The following is a 15,997-nucleotide window of genomic DNA, read 5'->3' as shown; positions in this document are numbered from 1 at the left end:
CTGGGGGTTTGGGGGTATGCCCGCGCTGCGTGACCCTTGGCTGGCCAAGCATCTACAGGGTGTCTGGAGTGCACCCCCTCCAGCACCATCCAGCCCTTATGGGGTCCCTGCAACTATACGTCCCCCTCCAACACCAACCGTTCCTTATGGGGTGCCTGGGGCTGGATGCCCCCTCCCCAACACTGTGCATCCCTTATGGGATCCCTGGAGCTATAGGTCCCCTTCCAACACTATACATCCCCTAATGGCGTGCCTGGAGCTGTACATTTCCCCTCCCGGAGCTCTATGCACTCCCTCCAGCACCGACCATCCCTTATGGGGTGCCTGGGGCTGGATGCCCCCCCCCCAGCACTGCCCATCCCTTACGGGGTCCCTGGAGCTATAGGTCCCCCTCCAGCAATGCCCATCCTTTATGGGGTGCCTGATGCCGCGCACCCCTCATCCTGCAACGGAGCTCCTGCCCGTGCCCCCGGGCTCTCCCCGCTAACCGGGGGGTGTGTGTGTGAGACGGGGGGGGGGGCTGCCGCCGGGGCGGAGGGCAGGCAGGGTGCGGGCAGCGCGGCCATCCTGCCTGCTGCCGCTCCGCCCCGCCGGGCCCGGGGCGGGGGGCCGGGATGCCGGGCCCGGGGGCCGGGCCGGGCGGGGCGGGGCGGGCGGTGTTGCTCGGGGCTCCCGGGTTTCTCCGTTCCGGCTCCCGCCGCCGCCGCCGCTCCGGGCCCGCCCGGTCAAAGTCCCTCCGCCATGAGCGGGGCACCGGGCGGCCGCCGGCCGGCCTTCCCTGGCCTCCCAGGTAGGGCAGGTGCCGGGATGCTCCGGGGCCGCCCCGGGGGAGGGTAGGGGAGGGTTTGAGGGGGGGTCGGGGCGCTGCTGGGACACCCCCGGACCCGGCGCCTGGTGCCCGCAGGGGAGCTGGTGCTGGAGGAGGCGGCGGGCGCCCGGCAGCGCTGCCGAGAGGGAGACGGCTCCGTCCCCGGGACGCTGCTTTGCACCAACCGGCGCGTCGCCTTCCTGCCCGCCCAGGTGGGACCGGGACCGGGACCCGGGAACGGGAACAGGGAACCGGGACCGGCCGCGGGGCCCCGCGCTGCCCGCCCGCCTCCCGGCCCCAGCCCGCTGCACCCCCCCCCGCCCGCTCCGGCCCCAACCCCAGCCCGGCTGCGTCCTAATCCCACTGCGGCTGCATCCCGGCCCCGGCCCAGCCCCATCCTGACCCCATCCCATCTTCATCCCGACCCCATCCCAGCCGCATCCCGACCCCATCCCAGCCAAGCCCCGTCCCGACCCCAGCCCATCCCAGCTCCATCCTGACCCCATCCCAGCTCCAGCCCCATCCCAGACCCATCCTGGCTGCAGCCTGACGCCCATCCCACCGCATCCCCATCCCAGCCCCATCCCGGCTGCATCCTAATCCCATTGCGGCTGCATCCTGGCCCCATCCTAACCCCATCCCAGACCCAATGTAGCTCCAGCCCCATCCCAGCCTCACTCTTGCTCATCAGCTGCAGACTCCCCGCATTCACCCCGGGGAACTCCTTGCTGCAGGACGCGGTGGGGGACAAGGGGCAGCCATGGGGCCCAGCGCCAGCCGGGCGAAGGCAGTGGAGTCCCAGATCCAGCCCCACTGCCTTTCCCAGGGCTGGGGGGGACACACACTGGGGGCAGATTCCAGCTCTCCACCCGTCTCCCACAGGCTCCTGGCTCCCGTGCCTTCCTCCACAGCGAGTACGACGTGGCACTGCCCTGCATCCGCAAGCTGGTGGCAGGTAAAAGTGACAACCCCAAGCCCCCGTGTGATGAGTTGGGCAGGTCTCAGCCAGCGCTGACGGCCACTCCGTCAACACCCGCCACAGCCAGCAGCTACACCAAACCCAAGGTGCTGACGGCCGCCTCCACCCTCAAGTTCATCCCCGAGGAGTTGGCCGTTTTCTGCCGGGATTTCCGCCTGCTCCGCTTCCACTTCCACGAGAACGGGTTGGCTCTGCAGGCGTTTCGGGTGAGCTGGGGGGGGGGCTGGCAGTTACGGGGGACACAGGGAGGCTTTGTAACCAATTCTGGGGTCCTCCATGGCTTTGGGGGGGGGGGGATTGGGGGGGGGCTCATGCCTGGTCCTGGCTCCTCTCTGCAGGTCGCCAATGCCATCGCCCAAGCGCGGGAGGCAGCTGCATGGCTGGGGGATGCTGGCGAGGGACAAGATGGCTGGTCCTGCCCGGCCGAAGCTCCTTTGGAGGATGAGGATAAGGAAGAGGAGGAAGGCTCGGCTGCCACGCTGCTCTTCGAAAGCCTGCGTGACTGGGAGAAGGAGCTGAAGCGCCTGGGTGCCGTGGGCTGGAGGGTGAGCGCCGTCAACGAGCGCTTTGACATGGCCCCCAGGTATGGCCCAGATGGACACTGGGGTCCACGGGCCCCCCAGCACCCCATACTGGGGGGCAGGGGGGGGAGCACAGCATGAACCACCCCCACCCCGAGGGTACCAGGGAGGGCGGTGAAGGGATGGGGGAGAAAAGCCTCCCCTCCACTTGGGAAAACACCCTGTGAGCCACTCAAAATGGCACCCTGGGATTTGGGGGGTACTGGGGGTGGGGCACCTGCCCCATGCCCCCCCCCTGCCCACAGCCTCCCCCAGTACCTGTGGGTGCCCAGCGGGCTCCTGGACCACGACCTCAAGCGGACCTTCGCCCACTTTGAGGAGCGCCGGGTGCCCGTGAGTGCCCTGGGAGGGTGATGGGGTGCTGGGGGGGGGGGGGGGGGGGCGGGAAGGGGATAGGGGGGTGATGTGTGGGGGGGGTGTCACCCCGTCTTGCCTGCAGCGCCTGTGCTGGCACCACCCAGGCGGCGGAGACCTGCTGAGAGCCGCCGGCTTCCATGCAGCCTCCGAGCCAGGCAGCGAGGATGTGAGGTGAGTCCTGCTGGGGGTTCCAGGGGGGGGTGTCTGGGGTGTTTCCCTAACCCAGCCCCACCCGGGGGTCCCTCTGCCCCCCACCCAGGTGCCTAGAGGCTCTGCTGCTGGGGGGCCGTGGGCCTTGCGTGCTGGCCGACACCGCCGAGCTGCCCACCCTCGCCGACATCCAGGCCGCCCACCTCAAGCTGCGGGCGCTCTGCCTGCCCGGTGAGCGGGGACTGGGATGGGGGAAGGGATCCGGTGGGGACCCCCCACTCCCACCCCGGGGGTCCTTCTTCTCCACTGACCCCCCCCATCCTTTGCCCATGCGAGCCAGGTGCGGCGGCGGAAGAGAAGTGGCTCTCAGCCTTGGAGGGTACACGCTGGCTGGACCATGTCCGGTGAGTGGGCGGTGCTGGGGGGGGGGGGGGGGCCTTTTTTTGGGGTGCGGGGTGGTGGAGGAAAACCTCACCCTAAAACTACCCCTGTTATGGGGGGTGGGTCCCCACCATGGCCCGCCTGGGTGATGGGGGTGTTGCAGCAGGGGTATGGTCATCCCTCCACCACCACCATGAGCATCCCAGGGTGGGCTGCAGACCCCCAGGCAGGTGACTGTGGCATTTTGGGGTGCCCTGACCCCACCCCCACCTTTTGCCCCCCAGCATCTGCTTGAGAAAAGCTGTTGAGGTGGCATCGCTGCTGGCGGGGAGACGCTGCTCCGTCCTCCTGCAAGGTAGCACCAGGAGGGGAGAACCAGGGGGGTATGTTTCGGGGGGGAGGTGATACGCTGGGGACACTCCCTCAATGCCTCACCCCCCTCCCAGAGCCATCAGACCGGGACCTAAACTGCCTGCTGGCCTCGCTGGTGCAGCTCCTGGGGGACCCCCACACCCGCACTCTGCCCGGCTTCCAGAGCCTGGTGCAGCGGGAATGGGTGGCAGCCGGACACCCCTTTCCCCACCGACTGGGGCTCCTCCGTCGCGACAGCCCCCAGGAGGAGGTGAGAACCCCCCCGTGCTCCCGCTACCCCGTCCCCGTCCTCAGTGGGTGACAGGCACACGTGTCCTCCCACCCCAGGCTCCCGTTTTCCTGCTGTTCCTGGACTGCACGTGGCAGCTGGTGCGGCAATTCCCGGCGGCTTTTGGCTTTACCGAGGCCTATCTCCTCGCCCTCCATGACAGCAGCTTCGCCCCTTACTTCAGCACCTTCCTCTTCAGCTGCCAGCGGCAGCAGGGACGAGGCAGCCCGGTGAGCTTGGGGGGGGGGCACACACTCCTGGGTCCCTTGCCAGCAAGTGGAGTTTAGGGACGGATTTGGAGACAGAGATGAATCCTCTCCCATCCCGCTTAGCTGCATCCAGCTGCGCCATGCCTCAGTTTCCCCATCCGTATCCCCAATTGGGGATTGACACCCCGCCAAAAGCTCTCGTTTCATCCCTTCTCCTCCCGGCAGCACCGGCCTCGTAGCCAGACCTACACGCCGGTGAACAGTTGGCGGGACCCCCAGCCAGGTGTGCCACGGGCGGGCAGGACAGGCAGCCCTGCCTGCAGGCTGCCCACTGTCTGGGACTGGGGGCTGCGCTACAGCCGGCACCAGCGGGCCCGATTCAGGAACCCGGCAGGTGCTGCTGGCGCCGTAGGACCCCCCGACGCTGCAGACCCCCAGACCCCGAGCAGGGTGAGTCGGGGCTTGGCTTTGGCAGGGGGGCTGCACGGCCGGGAAGGGAGCCAGGTGTCCAGGTTGTGCTGTATGAGACCCCCCCCCGCCTGCTCACCTGTTCAATTTGGGGTGCTCTGCATGTTAAATCCCTTCCTGGTGCTGTGTGCCCCCCAAAAATCATGCCCCATCCCTAACTGTGGGGTTTTCCCCTCCCGCTGGCTTTTCCCCCCCTTTTTCCCTAATTCCTATTTCCCCCCAGACCATTTCCCAGCCCACTGATGCCTGGCCAGGGCCGGGGGCTGGCAACGTCTTCATGCTGACCAAGGGGACGTTGTCACCCCAACCCTTTCCCTGGAGGAGCGGCCGTCCCCCCTCACGCCTGTCTCGCTGGGCCCCCTCCCTGGAGAGCCTTGGCGAGCAGGGGGGCAGCCCGGGGGGTAACCGGCCCCCTGCCCCCACCCCGGGGCTGCTGCTGCCCTGCGCTGCGGGACCTTCCGTCCGGCTCTGGCAGCGCTGCTACCTGCGGGGTCTGCCCGAGGCACAGGTAATGCTGGCACCGGGGCTTGGGGTCTCCCTCATGGGGTCTGTCTGGTGAAGTCAGGGGAAACTGAGGCATGGCAGGGCTGCACCGTGGTAGGGGTCCCAGGTGGGCCCAGACCTGACGGGTTCCTGGTTTGGAGGGGATTTCTTTTTCCCCGGCTGTGTCCTGCAGCTGGGGACATGGGTTGAGACTGGTGTGGGTGGTCTGTGTGTGGCTGTCCTGACCCCGTGTCTATCCATGCCATCTTGTGTCCGTCCATCCCGACCCGTGTCCATCCATCCCACCCCACACCCATCCATCCTGATCCCATATCCATCTGTCCATCCCACCCCACACCCATCCATCCTGACCCCATATCCGTTCATCCTGACCCCATGTCCATCCATCCTGACCCCATATCCATCCGTCCATCCTGACCCCATGTCCATCCATCCCGACCCGTGTCCATCCATCCAACTCTGTATCCATCTATCCCACGCCATGTTCATCCATCCTGACCCGTGTCCATCCATCCAACTCCGTATCCATCTATCCCACCCTGTGTCCATCCATTCTGACCCCATGTCCGTCCATCCCGCCCCTGACCATGTCCCCCCCGACGCTGTATACATCTCCCCCAGCCGGACACCACCTCTCCCCGCAGCGTGGGCGCTTCGCCCCATCTCCGGCCGGCCTGGCCGAGGAGCTGACATTGCTGCAGGACCGGCTCAGCGCCTGGCAGCCAGCGGGACCCTGCACTGAGGCCGCTGGCAGCCCCCTCGCACCCTCCCGGTGAGGGTCCCGGGGATGGGATCCCCCACTCTGTGGGGACACACGGCTGCTGGGACAGCCCCGTCCCTCGGCAGGGCTCTGGGGTGTCCCATCCCCGGGGCTCCCTCCAGCCTCACAGATTTTGGGGACACCCACCCCCAAAAACTGCCCTGCGCCTTCTGCCGTTGCCTTTGAGCGGTTCCCCACTGCTGCGATCCTGCTCCTCACCAGGCCGCAGGGCTTTTTGGGGCCGGATCCTGTGGTGCCACTCAGCTGCTGGTGCCTGGGCTGGAGGAGGCAGAGCGGGGGCGTCCCCAAAGGTGCCCCCGACTCTCACCGTGTCTGGCAGTTTCTTTGTTTTTCATTAAATTCTTGCTACCTCCACAGAGGCTTTGAGGAGCTCAGGGCTGGGATGGTCCCATCCAGCCCAGGCGAGCAGGATCAGGCCCCACTCCTGGGCATTACTGGGGGGGTTTAATCCCACCAATGGTGCGGGAGCCCCCAGTGCTTTGCAGGGAGCCCGGCCCTTGGCTCTAGGGCTGTAACACGGGTCCCCGAGGAGGACAGGGACGGCTGGATCCTGGCTCCCGCAGTGCCCTGGGCCCACCGCAGGGCTCGGCTGTGGCCGTGGTGAGGCTGACATCCGCACTCCCATCTCCTCCGCCGTGGGATGGCATGAGGGACCCGCTCCAGTGCCCTGAAATGCCTCGGGATGGAGGGGGGACAGGAATGGGGATGAGGTGGGAGATTGGGGAGCCACGGGTGGCCCCCCCAGTCCTCCTCCCGGGGGGCTGGCGGAGGCAGGTGGGACCCTCACCCTGCTGGGGGCTCTTGGCCAGCTCCTCTTCCACGAGGTCTGTATTTCGGAGCCCATTAAAGTGCAGTTTTGCAGGTGACACCGCGTGGCCGCGAGGGGGGAACTGGGCAGGGGGCGCGGGATGGGGGACACCCGGCACGTGAGGCTGAGGTGGGGGTCTGCGGACATGGGGGCCCCCCCGGCACTGGCATTCCTCTGGTACTGGGATCTCCCAGCACTGGGATCCTTACCTGGCACTGGGATCCCTCCACAGTGGGATCTCCTGGCACCTGGACCTCCCAGCACTGGGATTCCCCCAGCACTAGGATCCCTCAGCGCTGGGATCTCTCGGCACTGGGATTCCCCTGGCACTGGGATCTCCCAGCACTGATATCCCTCCGTACTGGTGATCCCCCGGCACTGGGATCCCTCGGCACTGGTATTTCCCCGGCACTGGGATCCCTCCACACTGGGATCCGCCAGCACTCAGGTCCCCGGGCACTGAGGACCCTTACCGCTGGGGCTGTGCTCCCGGCCGTGAGGGTGATGTCGTCGCCTGTCACGGCAGGGTATCGCGACAGAAGGGGGGGCGGGGACGGCCCGGTCGCCCCGCCCGCCCACACTCAAGATGGCCGCCGCGCCTTCCCGGCGCTCAGCCGTGACGCTACTTCCGGTCCATCCCCGTCTCGTCGGCATTAGGGGGCGGGACTGGCGCCTGCGGCTGACGTCACGGCGCGCGGCGGCGTTGCGTGACGGCGGCGCCGCGCGAGCGGGAGCGGGAGCGGGCGGCGGTGCAAGATGGCGGCGGGGCCCATCTCCGAGCGGAACCAGGGTGAGCGGCGGGGCCGCGCCGGGGCCTGCCGCGGGGGGCGGGGAGGGGCTGCGGGGCAGACGGGGGACGTGGGGGGGGGTCCCCGGGGACGTGGTGGAGCTGGGGGGGGGGGGGGGTGGGTGGTGGTGGTGGTGGTGGTGGTGTCCTGGGCTCCCTGGAGATGTTTGGGGGGTGGCATAGGCTCCCTGGGCACGTGGCGGGGGGGGGGGGCTGGGCTCCCTGGGGACGTAGGGGGCGGGGCAGGGGTCCCTGGGGTCATGTTGGAGCTGGGGGGAGGGAGTGGGTCCCAGGCTCCCTGGAGATGGTTTGGGGTGGGGGCCTGGGCTCCCTGGGAACATGGGGGGTCCCTGGGGACCTCCGTGGGTGGACCCTGGGGACATGGGGTGCCTTGTGGGGGGGCCAGAGTTACCTGGAGATGTTTGGGGGCTTGGGGGGGGAGCATGGGCTCCCTGGAGACATGGGGTGCTATTGGGGGACACACACAGGGTGAGCTGGAGGCTAAGGGGGCTATGGAGAGGACCTGGGCTCCTGAGAGATGGCCGGGGGGGGTGTCAGCTTTGGGGTCCTGGCCTTACTGGGCAAAAGGGGGGGCAGTAGGCTTCCTGGGCACACAGGAGCTGGAATGGAGGGGTTCTGGTCTCCCTAGAGAAAAGTGGGGGGGAGGGTTTGCGGGCCTCCCTGGTTGAGGGCATAATTATGGGGGATCTGGTTAAAAGTTTAAGGGGAATCTCTGCCTCGGGCCTGAGCGATTTCAGCGTCGAGCCCAGAAGTTCTCACATAGCCGAGACTTCCAGCTTCCTGGGCTCACGGGTCTAAATCGGCTTTTCTTTTTCCCTCCGCTCAAGATGCAACGGTGTACGTCGGGGGGTTGGACGAGAAGGTCAGTGAGCCGCTGCTGTGGGAGCTCTTTCTCCAAGCGGGACCGGTCGTCAATACCCACATGCCCAAGGATCGAGTCACAGGCCAGCACCAAGGTAAGATATTTACCGTTCTCTCTCAAAAGCTGCCTGTTGAATAAAATACTTCAGCTGGGAACAGCCAGAGAGAGATTACTGTGGGAAGAGAGGTGAGGGATGGATGATCCCTAGGGGAGATCATCTTCCTTCCTGTGAGGGGAGCCTGGGGCTCTCTGGTTTTAAATCAAGCGGTGTTGGATGAGCTGTGGGAGGCCATGGGTCTGCCCTCTCCTAAAGCTCTGTTTGGGGACTCGTTGCAGGCTATGGGTTTGTGGAGTTCCTCAGTGAGGAGGACGCGGATTATGCCATTAAGATCATGAACATGATCAAATTATACGGGAAGCCAATCCGAGTGAACAAAGCCTCAGCCCACAACAAAAACCTGGACGTGGGGGCCAACATCTTCATTGGCAACCTGGACCCTGAAATCGATGAGAAGCTGTTGTATGACACCTTCAGCGCCTTCGGGGTCATCCTGCAGACGCCCAAGATCATGCGAGACCCCGACACGGGCAACTCGAAGGGTTACGCCTTCATCAACTTTGCCAGCTTCGATGCCTCAGATGCTGCCATCGAGGCCATGAACGGACAGTACCTCTGCAACAGGCCCATCACCGTTTCCTACGCCTTCAAAAAAGATTCCAAAGGCGAGCGGCACGGCTCAGCCGCCGAGCGTCTCCTGGCAGCCCAGAACCCTCTCTCACAGGCGGATCGGCCCCATCAGCTGTTTGCCGATGCTCCTCCTCCTCCGTCTGTCCCTACCCCTGTTGTTACCACCCTGGGACCTGGCGTCACTCCTCCAGGTGGGTGAATCGTGGCAGCGCCCGTCTCTGTGCCACGTTGGTTGACGGGAGGCTGTTGTGCCCGTCCACCACCGGTCCCGGGGGTGGCTGCATTCTGCTGTGCCTCGAGTGGAGCCGCTCCTTGTCACGTGGGGAGGCTCAGGGCAGCGGTGCCGCACCGTGTGGGTGCTCTTTGGTGACAGTCGGCGCAAAACCCTCAGTGGAGCTGTAGGATCATGAGCAGGCAGGACCTTAGGATGTCCTCTTCCCTCCCCGTGGCAGCTCGGCCTGCAGTGTCCCAGAGCTGAAAGGATCCTGCTTCTGTCTGCTGTTTTTTTATGGTTCCTGTGGCTCTGTGTGCTTTCCCCTCCTTCCTGATTGCCTGGGAGTTGTGTTTGGGTTTTTCTTAATGCTTTTGGTTTGTTTACTTTTTATACTTAATCAAATTCTCGCTGTCTCTCTTCCCAGGCCTCCCGCCCCCAGGATCGTTCCCCCCGCCGGTGCCGCCCCCCGGAGCGATGCCTCCCGGCATGCCTCCTGCCATGCCGCCCCCACCCATGCCCCCCGGTGCGGGTGCCCCTGGCCCCCCCTCCGGGGCTGCACCTGCTGGGGGACACCCACCTCACCCACACCCCTTCCCTCCGGGCGGGATGCACCATCCAGGTAAGCAGCAATCAGGTATTGAGCTTGGGAAACGTAGCTTGTCTTCTCCTTTGGGGGGCTGGGCTTGGGTAAATTGCCCCCTCCTTTATCTTCCCTGAGGTTCCCCTTCTGTAAAATGGGGAGAAAACTGTTGCCGTCCTCTGTAAGGGACTGAACGCAGCAGCTTTCCCCAGGATGTTGCTCTCTGCAGCACAGGGCAGCCTAGTGAAGAAAAGGGAGGGTCTGCGTAGGAGCGAGTATGTCACGTCAGTGGCGCTGCGCCTAGTTTCTGGGTTTCTCTCCTGGATGTTCTAAAATGTGTTAAAAAATAGCCTGGAGCGGGGCCCAGTGGGATTGATGAAGCACTTTGGTGATTTAGGAAGTAGTGCCCTTCTGGGAGGCATCCAGTTGGGTCAAGACAGTAGTTTCCTCGAGGTGTGAAGGTGTGGGACACGGGAAGGCAGGGTCCGTCATGGTGCAAGCTTTTAAGGTCTCGGGTGCTGTTCTGGCTGGGAGGATGTTAATGAGACTCCAAGTCTTGGTCATTTTTCTCTAGTGTAAACTAATATGTTAAGTGTGAACCTTCTTAGCACAGTCTGCGGCTCTGCCAGGCAGGAGCTAATTCAAGACATGAGAACAAAATGTTTCTTTGATTTCTTTCCATTTTTAGCCCTGTAGTACTGGGGAATGAGCAGCATATACATCTAGGCTCTGGTTTCAAATGCAAAAATTAAGTGAAATTTGCAATTTAATTTTTTTGGTTTTGTTTTTGTTTAATCCTGCTTGCTCTAAAACGACCCCTGCACTGAGACACTCTCCCACGCTGGCTGATTAGGGTGCTTTGTGTGATTGTGGCTCTGGCTGTGTGAGTGACCAGATGGCTGCTGCTTGTCCCCGATTACAAGCTGGCTTTTCAGGCGTTAGAGTAGCCAATTACACATGGCAAAGGAAAGCCTAACTGAGCGCTTCTGCACCACATGCCCTGTGAAGCCACGCTGGGCTTTTGAGTTTCTGATGAGGAGAAAAGAATCTGTGTTTGTTTGGTTTTTTTTAAAGGGATAAAATAAGAGAATAATAGAAAAAAGTAGATTTGGAGGGACCCAGGCCACTCCTGCTCAGAGCAGGGCAAGCTTCAAAGTCAGGTTGCTCAGGGAGCTTGTCCAAAATCTCCAAGGGTGATGATTTCTCTCCGAGCCCCTGTCCCAGGGCTGCACCATGCTTGCTGTCACATCTTTCTCAACCTTGCCCTTTACATCCAAGCAGCATTTCCTATGCCGCAGCCTGTTCCTGTTGCCTCTTGTCAGAGAACTTTGCACTTTCTCCTCATTAACCTCCCTTTTGGTAGCAGAAACCCCTTTGCAGACCTTGCTTCTGTACCTGAGGTAACTGTACAGCTGGAATTAGTGCCCCTCTGGGCTGTGGGGGCCCGGAGCCACCGTGCCAAGCGGCTGCCCTTGTTGCGAACGTCCCTCGACTCGTTATTCCCTCAGGAATGCCTCCCATGCAAGTGCACCATGGGCCACCTGGGATGGGCCAGCATCACCCAGGACCACCGGGCTCCGGAGGCCAGCCTCCCCCTCGGCCCCCACCTGGCATGCCACACCCTGGACCCCCACCCATGGGTATGCCACCCCGAGGACCTCATTTCGGGTCGCCCATGGGTAAGTGGGTGCCTGCAAGAGGCGGTATGTGTTCTTTTCTATCGATCGTACACACTCCATTGAGTTTAGCACTTGCTTCGGCCCTGCCGCCCTCCCTCGTTCCTAGCTTAATGGGGACGGGGAGGAGGTGATATCGTGGCCTCCCTGCGGAGAGATGTCTTGGAGCAAGACCTGGCAGCTGCGAGCTGCTAAACCAGGGTCTCCCGGGGCTTTCCTCGTGTTCGTCGTGATGTGGGGCTCTGCGATTTTTGGTGATTTCCCCCTGCCATCTCTCATGTCAGGATATCAACTGGGTTTTGCCACCAGGGAGGGTTCCTGAGACCTGTTGTGTCCACCAGCTGTGGTGGGGTCCTAGGAGAGACTCATTTCTCCAGGACCTGCTGGTAGGGGGGAGGAACGAGGGAGAGCGTTGGCCCAAACCTTGGGCACCCGCTAGAGCTGGCACCCAAGGGTGAGGGATTGGCTGTTGCCGCTTGTCTCCGCAGAGGTTGTTAACGTCTGTGCTCTGTCCCCGCAGGTCACCCAGGCCCCATGCCGCACCACGGGATGCGCGGCCCTCCTCCGCTGATGCCTCCTCACGGGTACAATGGTCCCCCTCGCCCCCCGCCGTATGGCTATCAGAGGGTCCCCCTGCCACCCCGGCCTGCACAGAGGCCCCCCGGGGTGCCGCCTCGTGGCCCCTTGAGGGGCCCCCTGCCCTAAACACGGTGGTGGCAAAACCTCCTCCCTGCTGGGGATCCTTCTCTCTCTGCCCTCAGACTTTCCTTTCCCCTTAGACTAACGTACCTGCACCCAAGAGCGGTGGTTGGGTCCAGCCCTGTCACAGCTCCCCCCTCTATCTTTCCCTCTCCCCATCTTTTTCCCCATTTCTTTTTATAGTGTTCATTTTGGTTACTTTTTGCCTTCTCTTTCCATTTACCTTGGCCTTGAAGATTTTTCAAGGTACTTTTAGCAGGATTTGTTTTTCTATGTAAAGCAGTGATTGCCCATTTACAAATAAAGTCTTTTAAGAACCAGGGGTTGTCCCTCTGAGATCAGGATGAGGCTCTGCCTGTTTGCGATCAAGACGCTGATCAGCTGCTGACTGCTCTTGCCTTGGCGTGCAGCCACGGGCACGCCTGCGATGGAGTTCATCGGCGTGTGAAAGCTCTCTGATGATACCAATGCCAGCCATGTATCTGTCTCGGTGAGGTGCTGAATTAGGGTGGGTGCTACCGGTCTCTTGCTTTATCCAGGCTGTTTGTTGGTGGCCGATAGGCTCCATCTAATCTGGTACGCGTGCATTGAAGAAAATGTATGATCAAGCCTTAAAGTCCATTGCATCCTTGGACACTGTTGTCCCAGAGAGCACAAGTAAGTGGGCAGGACATTTGGAGGAGTATTTGGCGGTGAAACCTGCTCTCCTAAGTCCCTGCCTAGTCCCTCTCCACACAGAGAAGGGACTTCTTTAGAAATTAGATCTCATTTTGATGTTGCTTGCAGCCACAGGAAGCCATTATAGCTGTGGTTCTGGGGATATTGTTAACTGGGGGGAGTGGGCAATAAAATTTGGGTGAAGCTGTCCGGCTGGGAGAGGAGGTAGAGCAGATCTGGTCCATGTGTTGTCTCCACGCTTCCTGGGGCTGAGTTGCCAGAACTGTCCTGCTTCTCCTAATGAATTCAGCGTCTTTGTACCAGCGAGACCGATAATTGGGGAAGTGTAAAAGCAGAGTCTGTGGATGGAAAGTTTCACACCTTCCCCAGCAGCTGGGAAGGTGTGAGGAAGGAGGGGGCTTGGCTTTCTGCAGAGCTCCCTATGGGAAGGCAGAAGAGCCTGCAGTTGGAGATAGGGAGAGAGGTGTTGGCTTTCTACATATGAAGCTTTAAATCCAGGTGATTTAAAGACAAAAAAATCAAAGTGCTTCCAGATATTTGGCCACCTGGAGTTGTTTTGTGGCTTTGTAGGGGTTATCAATGGGGGACCATTGTGCTTTTTCAGCTCTTGTGACTCCTCTTGGAAGGCTGCTGTGGCTCTTCAGTGCTCTGCAGAGGAGAAGCCGCCTTGCTTTCAGCCTTGGTTTTACTCTTTGCTGGTTTATTTCTGTTTTATTTTAACATCCTAGGGCTAAAACTGACCTTTAGCTCCAATCTCTGTTCACCCTTGTGGGCCAGAGGGAAAGAATGGTGCTGTGCTTCCCCTCTCATCGTCATGGGGTTGTTTGGTAAGTGAGATCTGGAGAAATTCAGAGCCTGCTTGTGGAAGGTTGGGGAAATAGCACAGCTGATTTACGAGCTTTACTTCTCTGCTCGCATTGCCTTTGGCACACGAGTACCTACTGAAGGATCTGCGAGACAAACTGGAAGAGCTCAGCGCTTACTTCAACTGCTCTATAATTATACTTTATCAGAGGCTGTAATAAAAGTAACATTTAGGCTGTCGTTAGCTTTTGCCACTGATGTAGAGTCTCCTGCTACTCCTTGAATAGATGTTCCTGCTCAAATCCAGCCTTCCTGGGGTCAATTCAGGACTGTTAGAGGAGATTTGGGGCTTGCTGTGTTGTGAACAGTTTCCAGGATTGCTCCTTGGTCGAAGTGGTTGTGGGGGGCTGATCCTGACCAGGCTGAGCACCCAGTCCTCCCACTGAAGTGGGGTGTTGATGCTCTCAGCCTGACATTAACCCCAGATGCTTAAGAGCAGTGAAGGTTCCCAAGTTTATATAGAGCACACTGAAGTCCAGAGGAAGAAATGTAACTTGCACAGGGTCTTCCAGCAGACCTGGAGGCACTGGGGTGCTCACTGAACCTCTGTGATTTCATTAAACCGCCCACGGGCCTTGGCTGTCTCTGCTCTGGGCCCACTCCGGAGCTGGCACAATTCCATCAGTTGAGTCTCCCTTGCATGTGCCTTGCAATTACTGCTGGATTGTGTCCAGCCTGGAGCCATTCTACTGCATGCTGCTCTGATGGTTAAATTATGGAAAGAGCCCAACGCAGACCTCATTGTCTCACTGTGGGTAGTGGGGAGGTGGGGAAGTAGGACTCCTGGGTCTCTCTGTACCGGCTGTGGCTGATGGATGAAGTGATGGGTTGAAGTCATTGCACTGTTTGGCTCTGGTTCCTCCACCTGTGCTAGGAGGCAAATGAAAAGCGGCTTCACAGCTGCTGCTTTAAGAAGCATAGCTGAAGCCGGAGGAGAAAACTGGGCTCAGGTGTAAATTAGCAGTAAATTGTTGCTGGTTAAGAGGCCAGAAGCTGCGAGGGGCTCTGCTGGCTGCTCCTAAACAGACAGCAGCTGGGCTGTAGGTGTTTTTCTTAAGAGATGCCTGGTGAGTGCGTTTTAAAACATATCTAATGTTTGTGCTAATCTTCCCATGCATGGGGTTGCAGTTTGCCTTTCTCTGCTGCGGTTGTCTGTATGTTGGAGTGTTTGTGTATGCCTGGACGCAGTTCAAGGCAATAACACTCTTGCCTTTCATTAGGTGTAGATGAGGTAGATGCTTAAATCCCCAGTTGCAGGTGATGGGAAGGGCTTTGTAACGCAGCAGAGAAAAGCACCTCTGAAGCTGAACAAATCTTAAAGCAGCAGCAGTGCTGTGGGGTTTAATTTGTGATGGACGCGGAGCGAGCTGGAGAGAGCTGAGCTGGACTCTGGTTTTGGAAGCACCAAACGGGTGCTTTAACTGTACGCAGCATGTTGGTCTTAAAGCTGGACTGGAGAGATGATGGAAGATTTTGGTGCCAAGGTTTGACCAAATTCAAACAGTCCCATGAAAAATCCATGATAGCTACAGTAATTAAAAGCATTCCTGGAGTGGAAATACTTATGCGAAGGGAGAGGCAAATTGCCATCCATCGATCGGGTCTAAACGCCTGCCAGAAGTGAGATGTGTTGGTCCCTGCAGCCTCACTGCAACTCCGGCTGGGTGACCTTGTTAGCTTGTGTGTCTGAGCTCCTGCTAGGTGGGAAGCATGCAGCTCTCTGAGCTGCGAGGGAGGCGATGGAGAGGTGCGTGTGTGTCCCCCATGTCACAGCAAGTTGGATTAAGCTGCTGCTGAAGGTGTTTTGTGTTCAGAGGCTGAGATATACAAACCCCTCCTGCCTTGGACAGTGTCGGACCCTCCGAGTGAGCCTGGAGCTTGCGGTGAGATGTAAAAGTTGGGAACGTGCTGCCTCCTTATTCATGCCAGTGTCTTAATCTGCAGTGGGGCTGTGCTCAGCAGCATCTTCATCCTCTTCCCCAATCCCGCCTTCTTCCAGCTGCTCCCTGGATGCTTTTCCCCAAAGGCAAAATGCTCCTGCCTCTGCCGGAGCTCCAGCCCTGGGACAGTTGTAGCCTGTAATTCAGTGCCGTTTGCTGTACGGCTTTGGTTTTAATTTCACAGCAACCTTAGCCTGTCACTCTGGTTAAGATTTCTGAAAGCCTCTGTGATACCTGTGTGTGCAGGGAGGGAACAACTGCTGGTTTAATAGCAAAAAAAAAAAAAAAAAAAAAAGATGGCTCCTCTTCTTCTTCCAGTGGG

The 15,997-nt window shown here is 60.5% G+C and overlaps 2 protein-coding genes across 3 annotated transcripts; both read left to right on the top strand.

Annotated features, from left to right (window-relative positions):
- The first annotated feature begins 639 nt into the window (after positions 1 to 639).
- MTMR11 (myotubularin related protein 11) lies at positions 640 to 6,724 on the top strand. The gene is made up of 15 exons (XM_030024207.2): positions 640 to 790; positions 905 to 1,020; positions 1,691 to 1,763; positions 1,851 to 1,993; positions 2,126 to 2,370; positions 2,614 to 2,701; positions 2,808 to 2,896; positions 2,985 to 3,106; positions 3,216 to 3,279; positions 3,541 to 3,611; positions 3,703 to 3,878; positions 3,956 to 4,126; positions 4,331 to 4,555; positions 4,809 to 5,081; positions 5,722 to 6,724. The coding sequence occupies exons 1-15, from the start codon at positions 742 to 744 to the stop codon at positions 5,851 to 5,853; spliced, it is 2,037 nt and encodes a 678-aa protein (XP_029880067.1). The 5' UTR covers positions 640 to 741; the 3' UTR covers positions 5,854 to 6,724.
- Positions 6,725 to 7,326: 602 nt separating this feature from the next.
- On the top strand, positions 7,327 to 12,513 carry SF3B4 (splicing factor 3b subunit 4). Of its 2 annotated transcripts, none has more exons than XM_030024209.2 (6): positions 7,327 to 7,456; positions 8,302 to 8,430; positions 8,673 to 9,215; positions 9,663 to 9,857; positions 11,327 to 11,497; positions 12,015 to 12,513. In XM_030024209.2, the coding sequence occupies exons 1-6, from the start codon at positions 7,423 to 7,425 to the stop codon at positions 12,197 to 12,199; spliced, it is 1,257 nt and encodes a 418-aa protein (XP_029880069.1). In that variant the 5' UTR covers positions 7,327 to 7,422; the 3' UTR covers positions 12,200 to 12,513. The 2 variants fall into 2 exon arrangements, with proteins under 2 accessions (XP_029880069.1, XP_029880068.1); XM_030024208.2 differs by having other exon boundaries at positions 11,327 to 11,521.
- The last annotated feature ends 3,484 nt before the right edge of the window (positions 12,514 to 15,997 follow it).

This window comes from Aquila chrysaetos, chromosome 9 (assembly GCF_900496995.4).
Source record: "Aquila chrysaetos chrysaetos chromosome 9, bAquChr1.4, whole genome shotgun sequence".
Lineage (NCBI taxonomy): Eukaryota > Metazoa > Chordata > Aves > Accipitriformes > Accipitridae > Aquila > Aquila chrysaetos.
Note: the sequence above shows the minus strand (reverse complement) of the source record. Positions and strands in the feature narration are given on the sequence as shown.